At 37.8% G+C, this 22,564-nt stretch overlaps 1 protein-coding gene across 1 annotated transcript; it reads right to left on the bottom strand.

The window, feature by feature from the left end:
• Positions 1–400: 400 nt before the first annotated feature.
• On the bottom strand, positions 401–22,511 carry LOC135336347 (solute carrier family 15 member 4-like). Its single transcript, XM_064532110.1, has 2 exons — positions 21,077–22,511; positions 401–520 (listed from the first exon to the last, which is right to left on the bottom strand). Exons 1-2 carry the CDS (start codon positions 22,430–22,432, stop codon positions 401–403), a joined length of 1,476 nt encoding a protein of 491 aa, XP_064388180.1. The 5' UTR covers positions 22,433–22,511.
• Positions 22,512–22,564: the final 53 nt, after the last annotated feature.

Below are 22,564 nucleotides of genomic sequence, written 5' to 3'. Positions count from 1 at the left end.
GATTATTGCTGCTCCAGAGCTGCAAATGTATGATTAACCAACCTGCATGTGACATATATATAGATGATGGCTATAGTCTGGAATGCCCTTTTGCATAGAGGTATTTATCAGCTTGTCCTAGCCTCGAGACCAGGTTCATTGTCTAAAGTTATTTCAGACAACAAACGGCCTGATCTCGAGGCTAAGTTTTTCCCCACCTACCTGGGGGCTTGGGAATTGATTTTCAATGTGATAGCCAATCAAATCATAAAGCTGACATTGTAAAAATGTACCTTATTGTTACTATTATAAATGGGTAGTAATTTTAGCGAATTTTAGTGAATTTGTTATCTGACTACAAAACTTTCCATACAATCTTAAAACACATGCATACACGCCCACCCACACCACACACCTCAGGTCATGAGCCCAGTATCTCATGTCCTCTTGTGTCTCTGCCAGCAGGTGGAATATCTGCTCCTCTAGCTCGATCTTGAGTGTGATGCTTTTTGGGCACTCCGCTATACACAATTTCAGCCACCTGCAAATATAAACACAATAGCTCAATCGATTGGACAGAGTGGAGGATGATGATATAGTTATACTGTGGTTTTAAGGATTTATAGTTCTAAAACTGGGTTTGCAGCCACGAGAACAGAGTTGGTTGATTGAATACAGTGCATGACTGTACAAATTAATAGAGATAAAAAATATCTATATATATAATTATAATTATGAAGAGAAATGATTCCAATGAACACACACTATAGGCTAAGGTTCTCTATAACTATAATGTATAATACATGCATGCAATAATCGTTATAGTTTTCACGTGCATTGAGATAATTAATTGTTCAGTGATATATGTGGTTGGAAAGGTATCGATCATAGACCTCCTCCACCACTCTGTGTGCATTGTATTCCTCATCTCTAACTCTCCTCTTGTACCAGCGAGCCAGGAGGCAGTACAGGATGAATCCAAACAATGTAATCGCTACCATGACTGACGAATATATTATATAGTTGTAGCATTTGTCACAAAGCTTAATCACGAAGTTAAAGAGAATTATCCCAAGGCCTAATGATGAGGTATGAAGTAATAATGCAAATCCCGCCAATAGACCACGCATGTTATATGGAGATTGTGCACAAGCAAACAAAAGAATCGAGTTTGTCAAAAAGGACATGCAAGTAAACAAGACCGCCAATTATTGAACTAGCTATTTCAATCCAAATACGTATATCATGGAAATAGCTCACAACTTCTGCACTCAAGAATCCTATATTTGCTACCACAATGATGAAGCAAGCAAATCCAATCTGTTTCAGGATACTTGGTGGTTCCAGAGGATAAACTATAAATTCTGAGATAAGAGTTACTCATTGCACAGACACTTGGGTGATATGTGAAGATACTAATAAATGAAGCAGTGCATTTGTCGATAGACGGTAATGATTGGTGTTGATGGTATAATTCTCGAGATGAAAATGAGACGAAAAACAATAGTATTTGAATAACAATAATCTTGAAGAACGTTTTTGCATCTTCAACTTGCTCTGTAGTGAATGGACCACCATATCTTGACTTTCCCAGGTCCATTCTTGAAGGAATGTCTTCCTCCCAGTATGTGAGAGCACTTCGATTGAGGGGAGCTTTGTGCTTGGCTGCAAACTTGAGAACTTGGTAGATGATTTTGAGGGACTGAGGTGACTTTGGTTCAATTATTAGCCATTTTGGGGCTAAAAGAAAAAGACTACAGCACAAAATGCTCATAGCAAGCACTGGGTAGAGACTAAAGAAAATGAATTTATTGTCAGGATCTACAAAAGTACACATTTTTGTACTTCTTATGATTACTTCACTGCTCCATTCACCAAATAGAACTGAAAAAATAAACCACTTGATAAAACTTATAATGTTGTCAGACGAAGCATCTGGCATCTGATCCAAGCCTAGTTGAAGAGCTGTTACTGCGCATGCACTAACTCCAAGATACGCAACTAACATAGCTGCAGTTATAGCAACCATAGTAACAGTTGGATGAACTCCCTCTTCTTTACTAATAAAACAAATGCCGGTCATTACCGTTGAAACAAATAATAGTACTGCACCGAACCTAAACACCTTGAAGTTTCCATACCGTACATCAGCTAGCCAGCCCGCTATGGGGATAAAGGCAATAACTGGTATCAAAAGAAATCTCTGATCCTTGTAGTGAGGATAGGAGATGCTCCAGAGTTGCAAATGTATGAGTAACCAACCTGCATGTGACATATATAGATGATGGCTAGTCTCGAATGCCCTTTTGCGTAGAGGTGGGTATTCGAGACTATAGGTGATGGCTCCTTGTTAGTTTGGTTTTGTACTACTCTTACGGATTTACCGAAGCTTGTCATAGCCTCAGTCCCCTCTTAATGGCCCATCAAAGAAAGAATCGGCCTGGAAGTTCTTTCTGTGACGTCGCCATTAAGAGGGGATTGATTTTCAATAAAATTAATGTGATAGCCAATCGAATAAAGCTGACATTGTAAAAAGTACTTAAACAGTAAGTAAAACCAATCTCTGCAGTGCATGCTGTATCATCTGTAATTGTTTGGGACTGTTAACAAGTCCATGGATGTTGTCAAAACATCCTACCTTTGTAAAACTTAGAGCATAATTATGATTAGCAGTATAAACAATAATTATACAAGCCATTCAGATCATGCATTGTTCTTGGCTGTAAATGTATCGATATCAAGGCCACAGCCCGGGGGTGAAGTTAGTTGATTGGGTTACCATGCAATGGAAAAAATGGGCCAAAATTGATGTCTAATTTGACCAGTACGCCTTTTAAACAAGGTCATTGACACAAGGTGATTTAAATCAGTATTTCACACACAAAGAAATTCTTTGGTGAAATATTGTAACAAAATGTTAGTGCTGATTTAAGGACACACAGCTAGATCTACTAGTGAATGATAACACACCTACTGAAACAGGGCAGGCTATTTCAAGCAAACACTATACTATGCATACATTAAAATTTACACAGCCCAAGATAAAGCATCTAAGTTTTTCATATTCAGATTGCATGCACCAAATTCAAGTTACGAGTCATCAAAGTTAGCTTGTCTACCTCCCCTCAAAACACCTCCTAGCCCCGGCCCCCACACCCACATATATTAGTCCATGCACGACCCACCCCACACTATACCCACACACCTCAGGCCATGCACCCAGTATATCAAGTCCTCTGGCGTCTCTGCCAGCAGATGGAAGGTCTGTTCTTCTTGAGTGTGGGGATGATATAATTATAAATACAATAGCTCGATTGGACAGAGTGGGATAAAAATCATAGTAGCATGCAAAAATTAAATAGTTATATACCTGTAACCATGCATGGTTCTAAAAAATGTATGGCTGTATTGATTATCGATATTGAGGCCGCAGCCCCGAGGGCAAAGTTAGTTTGCTGAAGTGGAAATGCACACAGTGACTATACTAACAGATAAGATGAAGCTAATACTATGTGATCACATACTCACTCACTAAAGGTTGCAAAAACAAAAAATGGATATACATGTAAGTTATTATACATTGTCATGAGTTAAACGTTCAGTGATACATGTCGTTGGAAAGGTATCTATCATAGATCTCCTCCACCACTCTATGTGCATTGTATTCCTCGTCTCTAACTCTCATTTTGTACCAGCGAGCCAGGAGGCAGTACAGGATGAATCCAAACAATGTGATCGCTACCATGACTGATGAATATATCATATAGTTGTAGCATTTGTCGCAAAACTTCTTCGTGATACTGAATAAAACTTCACCAAGGGCTAATGATGAGGCATGAAGTAATAATGCAAATCCCGCCAATAGACCACGCATGTTATATGGAGATTGCGCACAAGCAAACAACAGAATACAGTTTGTCAAAAAGGACGCATAAACAAGACCTCCAATTATTGAAGAAGCTATTTCAATCCACATTTGTATATCATGGAAATAGCTCACAACTTCTACACTCAATATTCCTATATTTGCTACCACAATGATGAAGCAAGCAAATCCAATCTGTTTCAAGATACTTGGTGGTTCCATTTTAACTAGAGGATAGACTATAAATTCTGAGAAAAGAGTTACTAACATTATGCAAACAAAAGGGTGATAAGTGAAGAGACTAATAAATGAAGCAGTGCATTTGTCGATAGAGGGCAATAGTTGGTGATCAAGATGTACATATAATTTCTGAGATGATAATGAGACAATGAACAATGGTATTTGGATAACAATAATCTTAAAAAATGTTTTCACATTTTCAACTTGCTCTGTAGTGAATGGTCCACCATATCTCGACTTTCCCAGGTCCATTCTTGAAGGTATATCTTCCTCCCAGTATGTGAGAGCACTGCGATTGAGGGGAGCCTTGTGCTTGGTTGTAAACTTGAGAACTTGGTAGATGATTTTGAGTGACTGAGGTGAATTTGGTTCAATTATTAGCCATTTTGGGACTAAAAGAAAAATACTACAGCACAGAATGCTCATAGCAAACACTGGGTAGAGACTGAAAAAAATGAATATTTTGTCAGGATCAATGAAAGCACAAGTTACAGTACTTTTTATGATATTCTCACTAATCCACGCGCCAAAAAGAGCTGAAAAAATAAACCACTTGATAAAACTTATAATGTTGTCAGACGAAGCATCTGGCATCTGATCCAAGCCTAGCTGAAGAGCTGTTACTGCGCATGCACTAACTCCAAGATACGCAACTAACACAGCTGCAGTTATAGCAACCATAGTAACAGTTGGATGAACTCCCTCTTCTTTAATTATCAGACAAATGCTTGTCAATACTGTTGAGACAAAAAATAGTGATGCACCGAACCTAAACACCTTGAAGTTTCCATACCGTACATCAGCTAGCCAGCCTGCTATGGGGATAATAGCAATAATCGGTATCAGAAGAAATCTCTGATCCTTGTAGTGAGGATAGGAGATAATGGTCCCCGATTTAGTGAACATACGAAATAAGAAAGTCAATGCTGATGTTATAAGCATTATCCACACAAGAACTAGAAAAGCTCCTTTTGAGTAGAAATATCGCAGCTTGTACTTCATTTTCTCTTTAGAAGAGCTAAATATAAATTAATTTAAATGTTGCTATAAAATTAATAGCTAAGGTAGTCTATAATTGTAGCAAAACCCTGTAGCTATACTCACAACTTTATAACGGATTCATTGTGTGCAAAGAAAACTCAGGTTAATTGACAAAGGTGATTTAAATCAGTATTTCACACAATTCCATGTAAACATGTATTGTGTGATGAATGGAGGGGGAACTGAAGAATATAATTATGTAAACTAATCTCTGCAGTGCATGCTGTATCATCTAGATCTGTAATTGTTTTGGACTATAATTATATTAACAAGTCCATGGATGTTGTCAAAACATACATCCTACCTTTGTAAAACTTAGGGTACACGATTGGCAGTATAAACAATATACAAGCCGTGCATGCATTGTTCTTGGCTGTAAATGTATCGATATCAAGGCCGCAGCCCCGGGGTTGAAGTTAGTTGATTGGGTTACCATGCAATGGAAAAATGGGCCAAAATTGCTGTCTAATTGGACCAGTGCGTCTTGTGAACAAGGTCATCGACAAAGGTGATTTAAATCAGTATTTCACACAAAGAAATTCTTTGGTGATATATTGAAAGTTTTTGACACTTACTAACAAAACTTAGTGCTGATTTAAGGACACACAGCTAGTGAATGATAACACACCTATTGAAACAGGTCAGGCTATTTCAATTGCAAGCAAAAACACTATTCCATACATTAAAATGTACACAGCACAAGATAAAGCATCTTTGCTACTCCCACTATAGCACAGACACACGGGTGATATGTGAGACTAATAAGTGAAGCAGTGCATTCTCGTTGATAGAGAGTAATGGTTGGGAATCAAGGTGTACACGTAATTTGCGAATTGATAGCAAGCACTAGGTAGAGACTAAATCATTATCAGGATCTACGAAAGCACAAGATACTGTACTGTTTAGAATAATGTCACCAATCCATACACCAAAGAGAGCTGAGAAAATGAACCATTTGATAAAACTATAATGTTGTCGGACGAAGCATCTGGCATCTGATCCAAGCCTAACTGAAGAGCTGTTACTGCGCATGCACTAATTCCAATATATGCAACTAATACAGCTGCAGTTATAGCAACCATAGTAACAGTCGGATGAACTCCCTCTTCTTTAATTATGACAAATGCAGTTCAATACCGCTGAAAAAATAATAGTAGTACACCGAACCTAAACACCTTGAAGTTTCCATATCGTACATTAGCTAACCAGCCCGCTATGGGGATAAAGGCAATCATCGGTATCAGAAGAAGTGTTTGATCCTTGTACTGAGAATAGGTTGTGATTCTCCACGAATTGCTGAGCATACGAAATAGAAAATTGGTTGCTGATGTTATAAGCATACACCACACAAGAACTAGAAAAGCTCCCTTTGAGTAGAAGTATCGCAGCTAGTACTTCATCTTTTTCTATTCCATGAAGTGTTTTATTTAGCTAGCTATAATTATTATAACATTTGACTGTACTATGTTGTTTACTCAAGTTTGCATTATTCTCACTTTCCATGTAAACAAGTATTGTGTATATAAATGAGGAATGTATCCAAAATACGTATATTCTGTTATTTTAACCACTTGTGAATAGAATAGCACAATGGGGCAAGTCTGGAGGTTGAGATTATTGCATTAGAGATTAATAGTAGTAAACCCATCAAGCTTGAGGGCGCGACCCAGAGGAGGGAAAGATTGGCTGCAATAATCAGGATTGAAAATGAAACAACGCAGTGCCATCATAAATTATTGCTGTATACTAGAACTAAAAATAATGTATCGAACACATGTATATAGTTGCTTTAATAATAATTATTATGCATGCTACAGTTGTTCAGTGATACATGTCGTTGGAAAGGTATCGATCGTAGACCTCCTCCACCACTCTGTGTGCATTGTATTCCTCGTCTCTAACTCTCCCCTTGTACCAGCGAGCCAGGAGGCAGTACAGGATGAATCCAAACAAAGTAATCGCTACCATGACTGATGAATATATTATATAGTTGTAGCATTTGTCACAAAGCTTGATCATCATGTTAAAGAGAACTCCCCCAAGGCCTAATGATGAGGCATGAAGTAATTATTGCGATTCCTACTAAAAGACCACGCATGTTATATGGAGATTGCGCACAAGCAAACAACAGAATCAATATTGTCAAGAAAGACAAGTAAACAAGACCGCCCATTACTGAACTAGCTATTTCAATCCAAATTTGTATATCATGGAAATAGCTCACAACTTCTGCACTTAACAATCCTATATTTGCTGTCACAATGATGAAGCAAGCAAATCCAATCTGTTTCAGGATACTTGGTGGTTCTATTTTAACTAGAGGATAGACTATAAATTCTGAGATAAGCGTTACTAACATTGCACAGACAAAAGGATGATAGGTAAAGATATTAATAAGTACAGAAGTGCATCTGCTGAGAGGAAATGATGATTGGTGATTAAGATGTATATGAAATGATAATGAGACAAAAAACAATGGTATTTGGATAACAATAATCTTAAAGAACGTTTTCACATCTTCAACTTGCTCTGTAGTGAATGGACCACCGTATCTCGACTTTCCCAGGTCCATTCTTGAAGGTACGTCTTCTTCCCAGTATGTGAGAGCACTACGATTGAGGGGAGCTTTGTGCTTGGCTGCAAACTTGAGAATTTGGTAGATGATTTTGAGGGACTGAAGTGATTTTGGCTCAATAATCAGCCACTTTGGGGCTAAAAGAAAAATACTACAGCACATAATGCTCATAGCAAGCACTGGGTAGAGACTGAAAAAAAATGTATTTATTGCCAGGATCAACGAAAGCACAATATATTGTGCTTTTTAGGATAATCTCACTAATCCATACACCAAAGAGAGCTGAGACAATGAACCACTTGATAAAACTTATGATGTTGTCAGACGAAGCATCTGGCATCTGATCCAAGCCTAGCTGAAAAGCTGTTACTAGGCATGCACTAATTCCAATATATGCAGCTAATACAGCTGCAGTTATAGCAACCATAGTAACAGTCGGATGAACTCTTTTGTCTTTAATTATCACACAAATACATGTCAGTACCGTTGAGACAAAAAATAGCAGTGCACCGAATTTGAACACCTTGAAGTTTCCATACCTCACATCAGCTAACGAGCCGGCTATGGGAATGAAGGCAATAATCGGCAGTAGTAGAAATCTCTGATCCTTGTAGTGGATATATGTTTGGATACCTCCTGATTTGGTGAACATACGAAATAGGAAAGTCAATGCTGATGTTATAAGCATTATCCACACAAGAACTAGAAAAGCTCCTTTTGAGTAGAAATATCGCAGCTTGTACTTCATTTTCTCTTTAGAAGAGCTAAATATAATGTTGCTATAAAATTAATAGCTAAGGTAGTCTATAATTGTAGCAAAACCCTGTAGCTATACTCACAACTTTATAACGGATTCATTGTGTACAAAGAAAACTCAGGTTAATTGACAAAGGTGATTTAAATCAGTATTTCACACAAAGAAATTCTTTAGTGAAGTATTGAAAGTTTTTGAGACCTACTAACAAAACTTAGTGCTGATTTAAGGACACACAGCTAGTGAATGATAACACACCTATTGAAACAGGGCAGGCTATTTCAATTGCAAGCAAAAACACTATTCCATACATTAAAATGTACACAGCACAAGATAAAGCATCTTTGCTACTCTCACTATAGTGAGTTTTTCATATTGCATGCACCAAATTCAATTTAAGAGTCCTCAAAGTTAGCCTCTGCCTTCCCCAATACACCTCCTAGCTGTGCACCCGCCCTCACATCCACACACACCACAGACCATGCATGCCCCCCCCACACCACACACCTCAGTCAAGCCATGCACGTCAAAGAAAGAATCAGCCTGGAAGTTCTTTCTATGACGTGGACAGAGGGGAATTGATTTTCAATATGTGATAGCCAATCGAATAAAGCTGACATTGTTAAAGAACTGAATATGTAATTAGAACTAATCTCTGCAGTGCATGCTCTATCATCTGTAATTGTTTAAGACTATAATTATTAAGAAGTCCATGGATGTTGTCAAAACATACTACCTTTGTAAAACTATAATAATTATTATTATAATAGTATACACAATATACAAGCCATGCATGCATGCATTGTTCTTGGCTGTAAATGTATCAAAATCAACGGCCGCAGCCCCGGGGGAAAAATTGGGTATAATGTAATGCACACAGTGACTACTAACAGACAAGATGAAGCTAATACATCTCTATGTCAATACATACGAACTAGGTTGCAATTTGTTATTATGCATTGAGTTTAAAGTTCAGTGATACATGTCGTTGGAAAGGTATCGATCATAGACCTCCTCTACCACTTTGTGTGCATTGTATTCTTCGTCTCTAACTCTCCTTTTGTACCAGCGAGTCAGGAGGCAGTACAGGATGAATCCAAACAAAGTAATCGCTACCATGACTGATGAATATATTATATAGTTGTAGCATTTGTCGCAAAACTTCTTCGTGATAAGGAAGAAAAGTTCACCAAGGCCTAATGATGAGACGTGAAGTAATAACACAAATCCCGCCAATAGACCACGCATGTTATATGGAGATTGCGCACAAGCAAACAACAGAATCGAATTTGTCAAGAAGGACAAGTTAACGAGACCGCCAATTATTGAAGTAGGTATTTCAATCCAAATTTGTATATCATGGAAATAGCTCACAACTTCTGCACTCAATATTCCTATATTTGCTACCACAATGATGAAGCAAGCAAATCCAATCTGTTTCAGGATACTTGGTGGTTCCATTTTAATTAGAGGATAGACTATAAATTCTGAAATAAGCGTTACTAAAATTACACCAACACACGGGTGATATGTGAAGAAACTAATAAGTACAGAAGTGCACTGGGTAGAGACTGAACAAAAGGAAATTATTAGCTGTAGCTATAGCAACCATAGTAACAGTTGGATGAACTCCCTCTTCTTTAATAATCTGACAAATGCAGGTCAATACCGTTGATACAAATAATAGTAGTACACCGAACCTAAACACCTTGAAGTTTCCATACTGTACATCAGCTAGCCAGCCCGCTATGGGGACAAAGGCAATCATCGGTTTCAGAAGAAGTGTCTGATCCTTGTAGTGGAGAGGGATTTGGATACCTCCTGGTTTGGTGAACATACGATATAGGAAAGTCATTGATGATGCTACAAGCATTATCCACACAAGAACTAGAAAAGCTGCTTTTGAGTAGAAATATCGCAGCTTGTACTTCATCTTTTTTATTCCATAATGATATTAAAAGTGTAAGTGTTTTAGAGTTATTCTCTCAATTAACTGTTCATTAATGTGCGTTGAACTCAAGTATTATAATGCATGGTCAGAGCAAAACTAATGTTACAGCTATAGCTATGCATATAAACATGTGTGCTATGTTATTGTTTACTAAGTTGGCATTATTCTCACTTTCCATGTAAACAAGTATTGTGTATATAAATGAGGAATGTATCCAAAATACACATTTCTGTTATTCCAACCACGTGTGAATAGAATAGCACAATGGGACAAGTGTGGAGGATGAGATTATTGTATTAGAGATTAATAGCAGTAAACCCATCGAGCCTGAGGGCGCAACCCAGAGGAGGGAAAGATTGGTTGTAATAATCTTGATTGAAAATGAAACCACACAGTGCATGACTGCATGTACGTACTAAAAGACAATATTATAATGACTATCATAAAATTATGTGATGGCTATGAACACATTCATATACGTATACAAGGTTGCTCTGTTATAATTATCTTAGTTCTATAGTTGTTCAGTGATACATGTCGTTGGAAAGGTATCGATCATAGACCTCCTCCACCACTCTGTGTGCATTGTATTCCTCGTCTCTAACTCTCCTTTTGTACCAGCGAGCCAGGAGGCAGTACAGGATGAATCCAAACAAAGTAATCGCTACCATGACTGACGAATATATTATATAGTTGTAGCACTTGTCACAAAGCTTGATCGTGATACTAAATAAAAGTTCACCAAGGACTAATGATGAGATATGAAGTAATAATACAAATCCCGCCAATAGACCACGCATGTTATATGGAGATTGTGCACAAGCAAACAACAGAATACTGTTTGTCAAAAAGGACAAGTTAACAAGACCGCCAATTATTGAACTAGCTATTTCGATCCAATTTTGAATATCACGATAATAGCTCACAACTTCTGCACTCAATATCCCTATATTTGCTATCACAATGATGAAGCAAGCAAATCCAATCTGTTTAAGGATACTTGGTGGTTCCATTTTAACTAGAGGATAGACTATAAATTCTGAGATAAGCGTTACTAACATTGCACAGACACACGGGTGATATGTGAGACTAATAAGTGAAGCAGTGCATTTGTTGATAGGAAATAATGGTTGGGAATTAAGATGTTCATGTAATTTCCTAGATGATAATGAGACAAAAAAGAGTGGTATTTGGATAACAATAATCTTAAAGAACGTTTTCACATCTTCAACTTGCTCTGTAGTGAATGGACCACCGTATCTGGACTTTCCAAGGTCCATTCTTGAAGGTATGTCTTCCTCCCAGTATGTGAGAGCACTGCGATTGAGGGGAGCTTTGTGCTTGACTGCAAACTTGAGAACTTGGTAGATGATTTTGAGGGACTGGGGTGATTTTGGTTCAATTATTAGCCATTTTGGGGCTAAAAAAAAAATACTACAGCACAGAATGCTCATAGCAAATACTGCGTATAGACTAAAGAAAATGAAATCATTATTAGGATCTACGAAAGCACAAGATATTGTCTGTTTAGGATAATGTCACTAATCCATACACCAAAAAGAGCTGAGAAAATGAGCCATTCAATAAAACTTATAATGTTGTCAGACGAAGCATCTGGCATCTGATCCAAGCCTAGCTGAAGAGCTGTTACTGCGCATGCACTAATTCCAAGGTATGTTACTAACACAGCTGCAGTTGTAGCAACCATAGCCACAGTTGGATGAATTCCCTCCATTTGAATTATCAAACAAATGCAGGTCAATACCGCTGAGACAAATAATAGTACTGCACCAAACCTAAACACCTTAAAGTTTCCATACCGTACATCAGCTAGCTAGCCTGATATAGGAATGAAGGCAATCATCGGTATGAGAAGAAGTGTTTGATCATTGTAGAAATGATAGGTTTTGATTTTCCATGAATTATTGAGCATACGAAATAAGAAATTCATTGCTGATGTAATAAGCATTAACCACACAAGAACTAGAAAAGCTCCCTTTGAGTAGAAATATCGCAGCTTGTATACTTCATCTTTTTCTCTTTGAATAAGTGTAAAATTAATGATCTAGCTAGCTATACTCTAAACTTTATTATTTTGACATTATCGCTTTCTATTTCTATGTAAACAAGTAGTAATTGTGTGTATGGATGCACAGGGGAATTGCTATCACAACTACACAGCTTCTGTTATTCAACTATACCTGTATAATGATATACAATATAAATTATATCCTCAATAATGATATACACAATTGGACAGTGTGGAGGATGAGATCGATACATAGATTATCAGGATTCTTGCACTCCTGAGACTATTATATATAGGTATTTATAGCAGTAAACAAATTAAGCCTGAGGTCGCAATGTACCGTGAGGAGGGAAAGATTGGCTGTAATAATCTTGATTGAAAATGAAACCACACAGTGCATGACTGTATTACTAACAGACAAATTAAGCTAATAATGACTAATAATGTGCAGAAAAAAGTTTATGAACACATTCATATACGTATACTACGTTTCTCTGTTATATTTATATCTTAGTTGTATTGTTCAGTGATACATGTCGTTGGAAAGGTATCGATCATAGACCTCCTCTACCACTTTGTGTGCATTGTATTCTTCGTCTCTAACTCTCCTTTTGTACCAGTGAGCCAGGAGGCAGTACAGGATGAATCCAAACAAAGTAATCGCTACCATGACTGATGAATAAATTATATAGTTGTAGCATTTGTCGCAAAGCTTGACTGTGATAGTAAAGAAAGCTTCACCAAGGAATAATGATGAAGCATGAAGTAAAAATGCAAATCCCGCCAATAGACCACGCATGTTATATGGAGATTGCGCACAAGCAAACAACAGAATTGAGTTTGTCAAGAGCGAAAAGTAAACAAGACCGGCCATTACTAAACTAGCTATTTCGATCCAAATTTGTATATCATGGAAATAGCTCACAACTTCTGCACTCAATATTCCTATATTTGCTACCACAATGATGAAGCAAGCAAATCCAATCTGTTTCAGGATACTTGGAGGTTCCATTTTAACTAGAGGATAGACTATAAATTCTGAGAAAAGAGTTACTAACATTACGCAAACAAAAGGATGATAAGTGAAGAGACTAATAAGTGAAGCAGTGCATTTGTCGATAGAGGGCAATAGTTGGTGATCAAGATGTACATATAATTTCTGAGATGATAATGAGACAAAAAACAGTGGTATTTGAATAACAATAATCTTAAAGAACGTTTTCACATCTTCAACTTGCTCTGTAGTGAATGGTCCACCATATCTTAATTTTCCCAGGTCCATTCTTGAAGGTACGTCTTCCTCCCAATATGTGAGAGCACTGCGATTGAGAGGAGCTTTGTGCTTGGCTGCAAACTTGAGAACTTGGTAGATGATTTTGAGGGACTGTGGTGACTTTGGTTCAATTATTAGCCATTTTGGGGCTAAAAGAAAAATACTACAGCACAGAATGCTCATAGCAAGCACTGGGTAGAGACTAAAGAAAATGAATTTATTGTGACGATCTACGAAAGCACAATATACTGTAATTTTAAAGATATTCTCACTAATCCATGAGCCAAATACACTTGAGAAAATGAACCACTTGATAAAACTTATAACGTTGTCAGACGAAGCATCTGGCATCTGATCCAAGCCTAGTTGAAGAGCTGTTACTATGCATGCACTAACTCCAAGATACATACTTAATACAGCTACAGTTATAGCAACCATAGTAACAGTCGGATGAACTCTTTTGTCTTTAATTATCACACAAATGCATGTTAATACCGCTGAGACAAGAAGTAGCAGTGCACCGAATTTGAATACCTTGAAGTTTCCATACCGTACATCAGCTAACGAGCCGGCTATGGGAATGAAGGCAATAATCGGCAGTAGTAGAAATCTCTCATCCTTGTAGTGGAGATAGGTTGGGATACCTCCTGATTTGGTGAACATACGATAAAGGAAACTCAATGCTGATGTTATAAGCATCATCCACACAAGAACTAGAAAAGCTCCTTTTGAGTAGAAATATCGCAGCTTGTACTTCATCTTTTTCTCTTGGATTGTTTAACATAGTTAAATGATCTAGCCTGATATAGCTATACTCTCAACTTTAACCGGCCAATAAAATGTTTACTCCAGTTACCAGATTTAAAATCCATACAGTAAACAAGTGTTGTGTGTATGAATGGGGAATTTATCTATATAATAATTTCACAGCTTTGGTTATATATATTTCAACTACCGGTATATATCCATTGTAGTATTATGGATTTATAGCAATAAACGCACGAGTTTAAGCGCACAACCCTGAGGGAAATATTGGCTGATTGGTAATACTTATCTATATAGTTGTGACACTTGATTTTGAGGGACTGAGGTGACTTAGATTAGCTAGAAGGGTCACCCCCTCCGCCTACCATCACAATTAAATGCATCTCCACGAGCAAGTCCTATTTTAAACTTGGCCCCGAAAGTCGTTGCACAGCCTAAGACACCAGTTGTGATAAACCAAATGGCCATTTCAAAAAGTAATAGTGTGTTAATTAGAATGCAGGCGGGTGACCCTTATCGGTCACTGTACTTAGCCGTTTGGGGGCTAAAAGAAAAATACTATACAGCTCATAGCAAGTACTGCATGATATGGGTAAAGACTAAACAAAATGAAATTATTGTCATAATCCACGAAAGCAAACACTTATTGTACTTCTTCGTCCCGATCGACTATTATGTGGAGAAGGGGAGGGGTTTCACTAGGGTTGTGGGTATGGCTAAATATTAGGTTAACGGCCAAAATTGATGTCTTAATTGAATAAGGTCATCGACAATTTGAAAGTTGATTCAGTCAAGAAAAACAAATGTTTCTTTGATGAAATACTGAAAGTTTTGAGAACAAAATGTTAGTGCTGATTTAAAGACACACAACTAGTGAATGATAACACACCTATTGAAACAGGGCAGGCTATTTCAATTGCAAGCAAACACTATTCCATACATTAAAATGTACACAGCACAAGATAAAGCATCTTTGCTACTCCCACTATAGCGAGTTTTCAGATTGCATACACCAAATTCAATTTAAGAGTCCTCAAAGTTAGCCTCTGCCTTCCCCAACACACCTCCTAGTTGTGCACCCACCCCCACATCCACACACCACAGTCCATGCATGCCCCCCCCCCCCCCCCAGGGGCGTAGGCAGGAATTTGAGGAAGGGGGGGCTGAGCTGAAAGGTGCGAAGGAGCGCCGAAAATTTTCGGAGACCGGAAACCACACCTCCTAATTAATGACTCTTTCCGGGAATAGTTGTTGTACCAGGAGTGTCTGGTTGTGTACGATTTATGATGTTTTACAATAATTATTTTGTTGTACTTGTTAATAATTATGCATGAAACAATGCTAATATTTACAGTGCTAACTATATGTACAATGTATATGATAATGTAGCTGATCAGTTACTTTGCTGGCTCTTCATCAGTACTCAGGCTGGCAGTACTAGAGGCTAGAGCTTGGAAAACTGGCACTAGAGCTTGGCAAGTTGGCACTAAATCTTGGCCTTGACTCACGCTTGAGAAATAATGGTCCAGTTTCTGCGACATAGTTGCTGCTCTCAATCAACCTCTATTGATCAGTTGCACAGTGCATTGCACATGTGCAAGAAATAGTTTATAGCCACACCTGCTTCAATTAAATGGTGCATGCTAAATTAAAGAAGCTAGCCAGCTAGCTAGCTAGTAGCCTCGATTCCATGCTGATTAAAATATGTACTTTAATCGGCCTTGAATCAAGGCTAGCTAGCTAGCTTAGTTACACTAAAGAGTCAAAGTTACTAGTATAGTATAGAGCTAACTCTTGGACATGCTGTTTGTCTGCCACTAATCTATACCAGTAATTCCCAGCCTGGGGGCTCAGTGAAGACAGTCATCAGAGAAGGTAGGGCTCTGAGTGTGGTTTTTGCAGAGGAAGGGGGGGCTCCAGCCGCCAAAGCCCTGCCCCTCCCTACGCCCCTGCCCCCCCACACCACACACCTCAGTCAAGCCATGCATGTCAAAGAAAGAATCGGCCTGGAAGTTCTTTCTGTGACGTGGACAGAGAAGAATTGATTTTCAATAAAATTAATGTGATAGCCAATCGAATAAAGCTGACATTGTAAAAAGTTTTAAAGAACTGATTATGTAATCTCTGCAGTGCATGCTCTATCATCTGGGACTATAATTATTAACAAGTCCATGGATGTTGTCAAAACATCCTACCTTTGTAAAACTTAGAGCACACGATTAGCAGTATAAACAATATACAAGCCATGCATGCATACATTGTTCTTGGCTGTAAATGTATCGAAATCAAAGGCTGCAGCCCCGGAGGCAAAGTTGGGTATAATGTAATGCACACAGTGACTACTAACAGACAAGTTGAAGCTAATACATCTCTATGTCAATACATACGAACTAGGTTGCAATTTGTTATTATGCATTGAGTTTAAAGTTCAGTGATACATGTCGTTGGAAAGGTATCGATCGTAAACCTCCTCCACCACTCTGTGTGCATTGTATTCTTCGTCTCTAACTCTCCTTTTGTACCAGCGAGCCAGGAGGCAGTACAGGATGAATCCAAACAATGTAATCGCTACCATGACTGACGAAGATATTATATAGTTGTAGCATTTGTTGCAAAGCTTGACCGTGATACTGAATAAAAGTTCACCAAGGCCTAATGATGAAGCATGAAGTAATAATGCAAATCCCGCCAATAGACCACGCATGTTATATGGAGATTGCGCACAAGCAAATAACAGAATACAGTTTGTCAAAAAGGAAAGGTTAACAACACCGACAATTATTAAAGAAGCTATATCAATCCAAATTTGAATATCATGGAAATAGCTCACAACTTCTGCACTCAATATCCCTATATTTGCTACCACAATGATGAAGCAAGCAAATCCAATCTGTTTCAAGATACTTGGTGGTTCCATTTTAACTAGAGGATAGACTATAAATTCTGAAAAAAGAGTTACTAACATTACGCAAACAAAAGGGTGATAAGTGAAGAGACTAATAAGTGAAGCAGTGCATTTGTCGATAGAGGGCAATAGTTGGTGATCAAGATGTACATATAATTTCTGAGATGATAATGAGACAAAAAACAGTGGTATTTGGATAACAATAACCTTAAAGAACGTTTTCACATCTTCAACTTGCTCTGTAGTGAATGGTCCACCATATCTTGATTTTCCCAGGTCCATTCTTGAAGGTACGTCTTCCTCCCAGTATGTGAGAGCACTGCGATTGAGGGGAGCTTTGTGCTTGGCTGCAAACTTGAGAACTTGGTAGATGATTTTGAGGGACTGAGGTGATTTTGGTTCAATTATTAGCCATTTTGGGACTAAAAGAAAAATACTACAGCACAAAATGCTCATAGCAAGCACTGGGTAGAGACTAAAGAAAATAAATTTAATGTCACGATCTACGAAAGCACAAGATATTGTACTTCTTAGGATAATTTCACTAATCCATACACCAAATACACCTGAGAACATGAACCACTTGATAAAACTTATAATGTTGTCAGACGAAGCATCTGGCATCTGATCCAAGCCTAGCTGAAGAGCTGTTACTGCGCATGCACTAACTCCAAGATACGCACCTAACACAGCTGCAGTTATAGCAACCATAGTAACAGTTGGATTAACTCCCTCTTCTTTAATTATCAGACAAACACTTGTCAATACCGTTGAGACAAAAAATAGAGATGCACCGAACCTAAACACCTTGAAGTTTCCATACCGTACATCAGCTAGCCAGCCATATATGGGAACAAAGGCAATCACCGGTATCAGAAGAAGTCTTGGATCCTTGTGCGGAGAATAAAATTGGATACCTCCTGGTTTGGTAAACATACGAAACACGAAAGTCAATGCTGATGTTATAAGCATCATCCACACAAGGACTAGAAAAGCTCCCTTTGAGTAGAAATATCGCAACTTGTACTTCATCTTCTTTTATTGAAGTGTTTTAAAAGAGCTAAATAATCTATAGCTATACTCTAAATTTTGGAACATTTGTACCAAGAAATATGTTTACTCAAGTTAGTATTATCATTACTTTCAATGTAAACAAGTATAATTATGATGTGTGATAAAATGGGGGAACTTTTTCAAACAACACAACACTTAACCTGCATGTATATGATACAAACATAAAAGCTCAAAATTAATGGACAGTGTAAATTATATAAGAAGATAAATATGATATATATACACTGTAACAGTATTAGGGAATTATAGCTGCCATGGTTCCAGGGATTTAGAGCAGATCTATCGAGCTGAGGGAACATCATGACACATGACATTGATTGCGAATATTTGTTAGTTGGGGAGAGAACTGAGAACACTCTATTACTTTCCGAAGCAACAGATTCACCCAACTTGCAGTATCGAGCCTGAGGGAGCCACCTGCATGTGCTGATAATAAACATGCCTTATAATGCATGTGTATAGACAGACATACAGTACATCTATTGTGAAGAAAATGAGCACATAAATTATGTAGTACTAACGATATAGGTAATTAAATTTTTATAGGTTGCTCTATAATTGTAATGAATGTTAATTATGCACGGAGTTAACTGTTCAGTGATACAAGTCGTTGGAAAGGTATCGATCATAGACCTCCTCCACCACTCTGTGTGCATTGTATTCCTCGTCTCTAACTCTCCTTTTGTACCAGCAAGCCAGGAGGCAGTACAGGATGAATCCAAACAATGTAATCGCTACCTTGACTGACGAATATATTATATAGTTGTAGCATTTGTCGCAAAGCATAATCGTGATATAAAAACAAAAATCACCAAGGATTAATGATGAGAAATGAAGTAATAATGCAAATCCCGCCAATAGACCACGCATGTTATACGGAGATTGCGCACAAGCAAACTACAAAATCAAATTTGTCAAGAAAGACAAGTAAACAAGACCTCCGATTATTGAAGTAGCTATTTCAATCCAAATTTGTATATCATGGAAATAGCTCACAACTTCTGCACTTAATATCCCTATATTTGCTACCACAATGATGAAGCAAGCAAATCCAATCTGTTTCAGGATACTTGGAGGTTCCATTTTAACTAGAGGATGAACTATAAATTCTGAGATAAGAGTCATCACCATTGCACAGACATACGGATTATAGGTGAAGAGACTAATAAGTGAAGCAGTGCATTCGATAATAGACAGTGATGGTTGGTGATAAAGTTGTGCATATAATTTCCCACGTGATAATGAGACAATGAACAATGGTATTTGGATAACAATAATCTTAAAGAAAGTTTTCACATCTTCAACTTGCTCTGTAGTGAATGGTCCACCATATCTCGACTTTCCCAGGTCCATTCTTGAAGGTATGTCTTCCTCCCAGTATGTGAGAGCACTGCGATTGAGGGGAGCTTTGTGCTTGGCAGCAAACTTGAGAACTTGGTAGATGATTTTGAGGGACTGAGGTGACTTTGGTTCAGTTATTAGCCATTTTGGGGCTAAAAGAAAAATACTACAGCACAGAATGCTCATAGCAAACACTGGGTAGAGACTAAAGATGTTATTATCAGGATCTACGAAAGCACAAGATACTGTACTGTGTATGATAATCTCACTAATCCATGAGCCAAATAGACCTGAGAAAATGAACCACTTAATAAAACTATAATGTTGTCAGACGAAGCATCTGGCATCTGATCCAAGCCTAGTTGAAGAGCTGTTACTGTGCATGCACTAACTCCAAGATACATAATTAACACAGCTATACAGTTATAGCAACCATAGTAGCAGTTGGATAAACTCTTTTGTCTTTAATTATAACACAAATGCATGACACACAGCTAGTAAATGATAACACACCTACTGAAACAGGGCAGGCTATTTCAAGCAAACACTATTCCATACATTAACATTTACACAGCACAAGATAAAGCATCTTTGTTACTCTACTAATATTGAGTTTTTTCATATTCAGATTGCATGCACCAAATTCAAGTTACGAGTCATCATGCAAAGTTAGCTTTTCTACCTCCCCTCAAAACACCTCCTAGCCCGTACCCCGCCCCCCACACCCACATATCTAATTAGTCCACCACACACCTCAGGCCATGCACCCAGTATGTCATGTCCTCTGGCGTCTCTGCCAGCAGGTGGAAGGTCTGTTCCTCTTGAGTGTGGGGATGGGATGATATAAATACAATAGCTCGATTGCATGGACAGAGTGGGATAAAAATCATAGTAGCATGCAAAAATTAAATAGTTATATACCTGTAACCATGCATGGTTCTAAAAATGTATGGCTGTATTGATTATCGAAATTGAGGCCGCAGCCCCGAGGGCAAAGTTAGTTTGATGAAGTGGAAATGCACACTGTGACTATACTAACAGAAGCTAATACTATGTGAAAACATACTCACTCACTAAAGGTTGCAAAAACAAAAAATAGATATACATGTAAGTTATTATACATTGTCATGAGTTAAACGTTCAGTGATACATGTCGTTGGAAAGGTATCTATCATAGACCTCCTCCACCACTCTGTGTGCATTGTATTCCTCGTCTCTAACTCTCCTTTTGTACCAGCGAGCCAGGAGGCAGTACAGGATGAATCCAAACAAAGTAATCGCTACCATGACTGACGAATATATTATATAGTTGTAGCATTTGTTACAAAGGTTGATCATGATGTTAAAGAGAACTCCCCCAAGGCCTAATGATGAAGCATGAAGTAATAATGCGATTCCTACCAAAAGACCACGCATGTTATATGGAGATTGCGCACAAGCAAACAACAGAATCAATATTGTCAAGAAAGACAAGTAAACAAGACCGCCCATTACTGAACTAGCTATTTCAATCCAAATTTGTATATCATGGAAATAGCTCACAACTTCTGCACTTAACAATCCTATATTTGCTACCACAATGATGAAGCAAGCAAATCCAATCTGTTTCAGGATACTTGGTGGTTCCATTTTAACTAGAGGATAGACTATAAATTCTGAGATAAGCGTTACTAACATTGCACAGACAAAAGGATGATAAGTAAAGATATTAATAAGTACAGAAGTGCATCTGCTGAGAGGAAATGATGATTGGTGATTAAGATGTATATGAAATGATAATGAGACAAAAAACAATGGTATTTGGATAACAATAATCTTAAAGAACGTTTTCACATCTTCAACTTGCTCTGTAGTGAATGGACCACCGTATCTCGACTTTCCCAGGTCCATTCTTGAAGGTACGTCTTCTTCCCAGTATGTGAGAGCACTGCGATTGAGGGGAGCTTTGTGCTTGGCTGCAAACTTGAGAATTTGGTAGATGATTTTGAGGGACTGAGGTGATTTTGGCTCAATAATCAGCCATTTTTGGGCTAAAAGAAAAATACTACAGCACAGAATGCTCATAGCAAACACTGGGTAGAGACTGAAAAAAATGTATTTATTGCCAGTATCAACGAAAGCACAATATATTGTGTTTTTTAGGATAATCTCACTAATCCATACACCAAAGAGAGCTGAGACAATGAGCCACTTGATAAAACTTATGATGTTGTCAGACGAAGCATCTGGCATCTGATCCAAGCCTAGCTGAAAAGCTGTTACTAGGCATGCACTAACTCCAATATATGCAACTAATACAGCTGCAGTTGAAGTGATCCTTATCACAGTTGGATAAACTCCCTCTTCCTTAATTATCAAACAAATGCAGGTCAATACCGCTGAAACAAATAATAGTACTGCACCAAACCTAAACACTTTGAAGTTTCCATACCAAACATCAGCTAGCCAGCCTGATATGGGAATGAAGGCAATCATCGGTAATAAAAGAAATATCTGGTCTTTCGAGTGAGGATATGTTTGAATGCTCCCTGATTTGGTGAGCACAAGAAATAGGAAAGTCAATGCTGATGTTATAAGCATCATCCACACAAGAACTAGAAAAGCTCCTTTTGAGTAGAAATATCGCAGCTTGTACTTCATCTTTTTCTCCTGTAGAAGTGTTTTAATTAACAGTGCTAGCGCTAAATGTGCTATATAGCATCTAACAATAATTATACTCCAAACTGTATAGCATTAAATGTGTACTCATGTTGGCATTATATATACTTTCCA

This window comes from Halichondria panicea, chromosome 5 (genome assembly GCF_963675165.1).
Source record: "Halichondria panicea chromosome 5, odHalPani1.1, whole genome shotgun sequence".
In the NCBI taxonomy this organism is placed as follows: domain Eukaryota; kingdom Metazoa; phylum Porifera; class Demospongiae; order Suberitida; family Halichondriidae; genus Halichondria; species Halichondria panicea.
The sequence above is the reverse complement of the archived record's forward strand: the minus strand, read 5'-3'. Positions and strand labels throughout refer to the sequence as shown.